A 5,439-nucleotide genomic window follows, 5' to 3' on the forward strand; every position below is an offset into this window, starting at 1 on the left:
AGAGCGGCTCGGTTCACTCTCTTCCTGAAGGCAGCGGTCGCACGGGAAGGTGACGTTGCGGATGCGCGGTTTGGTTAAAGACACATCGCATTACTGCGAGCGGTCGGCCATGGTGTTCGCCGGCAACCGCTAGCGTGCCAAGCCGACCGGCGCCAAGACCCCACACTGCAGCCGAAAAGCACTTTTACTTCGATATCGCGCCTCATCTCTTCCTCTGCACCCGCGACATCTTCGACCTCACCGAAAGAGACAGACTACCTTACAGCACTAGCCATGCCGTAAGTATCGTCCTTTCGGGCTCTGGCTATCACCCCAAGGCTAATGCCCGCGTGCTCGCAGTCCCAAGCTCGACCCCAATGAGATCAAGATCATCCACCTGAGGGCCACGGGTGGTGAGGTCGGTGCCTCGTCTGCTCTCGCCCCCAAGATCGGTCCTCTTGGTCTGTCTCCCAAGAAGGTCGGTGAAGATATCGCCAAGGCCACGTAAGTACTCTCCCGCGCAAGCAGATGTGACGGGCACAGCGCTGACAGATTTGCGTCTTTTCAGTGGTGACTGGAAGGGTCTCCGTGTCACGGTCCGCTTGACCATCCAGAACCGTCAGGCTGCCGTCTCGGTCGTTCCCTCCGCCTCTTCCCTGGTCATCAAGGCCCTCAAGGAGCCCCCGCGTGATCGCAAGAAGGAGAAGAACATCAAGCACACCAAGTCCATTCCTCTGGACGAGATCATCGAGATCGCCCGCACCATGAGGTTCAAGTCCATGGCCAAGACTCTTGAGGGTACCGTCAAGGAGATTCTCGGCACCGCTTTCTCTACCGGCTGCCAGGTCGACGGCCGCTCGCCCAAGGACGTCTCTGACGACATTGAGTCTGGCGAGATTGAGAGTAAGTTCTGAGAGTCGACGCTGGGGCTGAAGTTGCATGCTAACGAACGCACAGTTCCCGAGGAGTAGATACCCACAAAAAAGTAAAATCTCAATTCACTTGACGTCGTCCGCATAATGTTCTGCGATCACGATGGTTATGTCATTGGGCATTAGGGAAATCAAAAGTTCAATCCCGCCGAGGATCGGGGTCGTTTCGGGTCCGCACTGTGCCTCTGCAACATCTGTGACTTTATCGCACCCTTGCCAACACTCTGGCCCATACTTTCTCATCCATGGGATAGGCCTATTTTGGTGCAAGGAAGAAGAACCCGACCTCTGCTCATCGCGACACCGTGCCCTTCGGGGCTGTGGTGCAGCGATCCATCTTTATGGTCTACATGCCATCGTTTATAAATCCCCCTGAATAACTTCGTTAATGAATGCGAAGAAAAAACAATTGAAAATTTCCGCTTTCATGAAATCCTGCGTGCACCTCTTGCCCCAATGAGAAGCCAGTCTATTGGCAATGCACCATTGACAGGGAGGCTGCTCCTCGGAGCCTGTTCCTGGGAGAATATGAACACCCACGCCGAGGGGCTTGGCATCCCTCCCGCCGTGTATCCCGTCTCGTTTTCGGTCCGGATGGATGTTTAAGCTCGTGGGCGTAATTTAGCGCGGAACAACCACGGATTCAGCGCGGGCAGCTTGCAAATTTGACCGCTCTGCAGCGCAGAGCAGGTGTCCAGCGTCAATATGAGAGTCGTGGGAAGTCATGAGACGCATCGATAGTAACTAGCCGTGTCGATCGGATCCACCTGGTAGACGAGCATCAAACACCGGTCCAAAGCTACGTCGTGACGTGTGCAGCTGCTCGTTTAATAGGTGAAGGCAAGGCAGCAAAGAGACCAAGCTCCGTTTCATCAAGGAAACAGGAGCGCAGAGAAAGCTTTGGGCGTGCCCTTCTGGCCGTAGGGCGTGTAGGAGCTGGTGTTGAGGGTCCTTTGGCGTATATACAGTTGCAACTACGTACCGCAGCGTGAGTAGCGGCAGCGCCACCGACGGCTCTGGCCCCCGGCTCGTCACCGACAGGCTATAATAAGCACAGTGCATAATGTGCGCACATGCCTGTACATGGCTGCAGTGCACGGCAAGCAGCGGCACAGTGCTGTAAGGCTGTCGGACAAAAGGTGGCAGCACAAGATGCTTGTTCCCGCGGCGAGCAGCAAGCCTCTCTCTGAAGCAGCGGGCAGTGCGCGACGTTTCAACGGCGGGCTGGGCAAGCACCAAGACTCGGCGGGCCATGCGAAGGATGTCGTGCAGCTGGGCTCCTTACATAAAGCACCCGAGGCTGTGTGGCACAGGCAGCATTAAGTGAGCCTTGGTCGATGCATGCGCTCAATAAAGCGGGCGATATTATTGAAGAGGCGACGCATGCAGCGGCACGATCTGGGGCGCGCGGACCCGCGCGATGGCGCAGCGGGTGGGCGGCGTCGTGGAGGGAGGCGTTTGGCCTGCCGCGCTGGTGGTGCAGCCCTCACCGATTTGCGCGACGGAAGCTCCAGCAGCGCTCACCGATTCGCGCGACAGAAGAAGCTCCAGCAGCTTCCATGCGCGCAACCCTGAGTCAGGCTGGGCGGCCCACTCCGTGCTTTCCGAAACCCAGGCGCGCAAGGATGCAAGTTGCTTCTCCACACTCTCTGGCGTCGCCGTGCCATCGGTGGGACCAAAGGCCAACGGCGGCCGATCGCTTCCTTTGCAATGGCGTGTCGGCAGGGTTTAGAGGGCGCCACAGGTGATCAGATAAAAAGCAGTGCAGCGACGCCGTACGGCGCGTGTCTGGGCGCTCTCGGCGCAGGCTCATATCCCCAGCCCGGCAGCATCCACGCTACACGCATGAGCATGCCAAGTTTCCAACCCAGCCTTGCCTTCTTCATCCACCCACGCCTCACGCGCAGGCGCTGCCGCACACCTCTCCTCCCACCAAGCTGCGCCCGTCACGCCGCCGCACCGTCGCGCCCCTCCAGCGCGCTGCCTGTGGCCGCTCAAACAAGCTCTCCCGGAGCGCTGCGGCGCCCGCTGCGCATATCCGCGCCGTCCGTCGCTGCCTGTGACCGCCTTGGATGCTGCCAGTCGCCGCGTCAGTAGAGCGCAAGGCAGCCTCCAACCGCGCGTCGGTCGCAGAGCGCCCCCCGGCCGGTAACCTCTCCTTCTCAGCTCTGTCAGCGTCAGCTTATCTGTAGACCTGTGCCCCACGCCAGCTTGCCCAGCCGCGGCACGGCGCGCGCTGCTGAGTGATACATTCTCGTCGTCGGAGTCGTGCGCCGTCAGACAGCTGGCCAGCCGAAGCGCATCGCTCCCTTGCATTACCATCGCATAGCATCGACTTCTGAGACCTATCTTGACGCTTTGTCTCCTACACCGCCGGCACACCACTGCCTTACGTCGCCTTCTGCCATCCCTCCGTTCTCTGCCGTCCCGGGACCCAGCCTGCAACGCCTTCGCCGAAGAATCCGTGTCATAAGAGCCCCGCCGAAACGACAGCCGGGATCTCTGCTGGTGCCTACCAGTAGAGAACGCCGGACACCACCACAACGAGTGCGCTATACACGACATGTCATGTGTAGGTGGAGGGACGATTTCTCTACGCAAAGGCATAGGCACAGCCGGTCTACTTAGACTGCCTATATGATAGAGGACAATTTGGCGTTGCCCTTTCTCCTCCGGATCCAACCCTCGACCGCCCCGCTCCCAAGGTCGACCAATTTTTTTCAGCGTTTGTACGAGTAGGCCCTTAGACATGACGATGATACGACAATACCCCCCGCAACCCCAGGCCCCAACGCACCTGTTTGGCCGCAATACATCGTACGCGAACTACAACTCCCTGCCGACCACGCCTCACATGGGACCCGTCCCGGACAAGGTGTCCCGTGACCGACAACTCCAGCTACCGCAACAGTACGCACACCCGCTCCAAAGGACCAATTCTTTTCCACTGCGTGGCTCGCCGAAGGAGGGACACACCAGTTCGGAACGATCGGAGAACATGCTACGTCGGAAGACCCCAAACGGCATCATACCCGAAGCCTACGACGGTAGCGCTTCAGAAAAACCACACGCTATGAAGCACATATTGCTCCCGGTTACGACGGTCGACGGTGCTGTACAACAGCCCGCCATTCCGTACGGACCTACCCAGGAGCTCCCTCTCCGCACGCCTAGCATGATACCACAGGGATCGCACAATCAACCTCAGCAGCGAATGCTGCCGGTAGAGAGCTGGGATTTCAGCCAATTCAACTTTGACCCCCCAAACGTGAGTCGGAAGCGAGGCCAGCAGCAGTTCTCTCAGATTGATTCGATGCTGAACCAGGTGCCGACACCTCAACAGCAACTCCAGTATTTGCAGATGGGTCAACATTTCGGCGGCGCATTGCAGCCACCTCTGCAAGCACCTCTGGGCCCCACGGTGTCAAATGAAACGGGGCTTTACGGCCCGTATTGGCCGGACGGCACATATGTCCCTTATCGTCCTGCGGCTGTAAGAGACCCTCGGTTTTACGGAGGCTCCGTGTCTCCGTGGAATCATCAACAGTCAAGTTTCAGCAATCGAATGCATGGCAATTGGCCTCCGCTTGGCAACACACCCCTAGACTCGTCCAGCTGGAAGCCTCAGCAACCCTCTCAACTTGCTCACTCAATCACACCTGGCCCTGTTGGATACAACACGAATGGTACTCCCCATGGGCTCACACAAAACCTCAATAATCCTAATGATCAAAACTGGCTTTCTGCACAACAGCAACATCCACAGCAGTATCTTGGATCTAGTCAAAATACCCTCCAAACTGGCTACCACAACAACATCAATCGCAATAATTTCCAACGCCCCTCGTTATCACACCAATCAACTTCATATCACCCAGGGGATGTTTCGTCTCGAGATTTAACCCCTCTGGCAACGTCACATGCGGATTTTGGGCCCACATCCAACAATGCCCAGAACAAAGAGCGAGCGCTTGACTGGGCCCACCAAATATACATCGAACTTCTGAGCTATCTGCACCATTCCCGTCGATCGGGTCACGGTGCGAGGAACATCCACGGACAACCACAGCCAAGCATATTTCCGAAGCCTCCTCGGCAGCCTGGTGCAGACTTTTCTGGGTCTTCAAAGTACTCTGATTATCGTCAGCAGCATGGCTCACACAACGGAGGGATCGTTGACCCGAGTTCCGCACTCACCCATGCTCGTTCGAACTCCTTTTGGAAAGACCACCAGCGAAGCTCATCGTGGCATCAGCCAATGGCCAATAACATGGCAATGCAGCAGCCTGTACAACCTACTGACACGTATCGGAGCCTGCGGAGAATGTCAGGTACCACGTTCCCCTCTGTGTATGCATCAGTCACCCGCGATCTTCCTGGAAATGCACTGGCCGCCATTGATCAAATCACGCAGTTCTGTCAAGAAAGCTCATGGAAGTGGATTGATGGAATTTTGGTCGGTGGTTGCCTAGCTTATGCACTTGGTGACTACCAAAAAGCATTGGTCTGGTATTCAAAAATCCTCGAC

General features: G+C 57.2%; 1 protein-coding gene across 1 annotated transcript; it reads left to right on the forward strand.

Moving 5' to 3' along the window:
* Nucleotides 1-273: 273 nt before the first annotated feature.
* Nucleotides 274-950, forward strand: RPL12 (60S ribosomal protein uL11; the record flags this gene model as incomplete). The annotated part of the gene is made up of 4 exons (XM_066772196.1): nucleotides 274-278; nucleotides 340-483; nucleotides 548-882; nucleotides 937-950. 4 exons carry the CDS (start codon nucleotides 274-276, stop codon nucleotides 948-950), a joined length of 498 nt encoding a protein of 165 aa, XP_066637475.1.
* Between the last annotated feature and the right edge of the window lie 4,489 nt (nucleotides 951-5,439).

Source organism: Diplodia seriata (assembly GCF_021436955.1).
Source record: "Diplodia seriata strain FDS-637 chromosome Unknown scaffold_1, whole genome shotgun sequence".
Lineage (NCBI taxonomy): Eukaryota > Fungi > Ascomycota > Dothideomycetes > Botryosphaeriales > Botryosphaeriaceae > Diplodia > Diplodia seriata.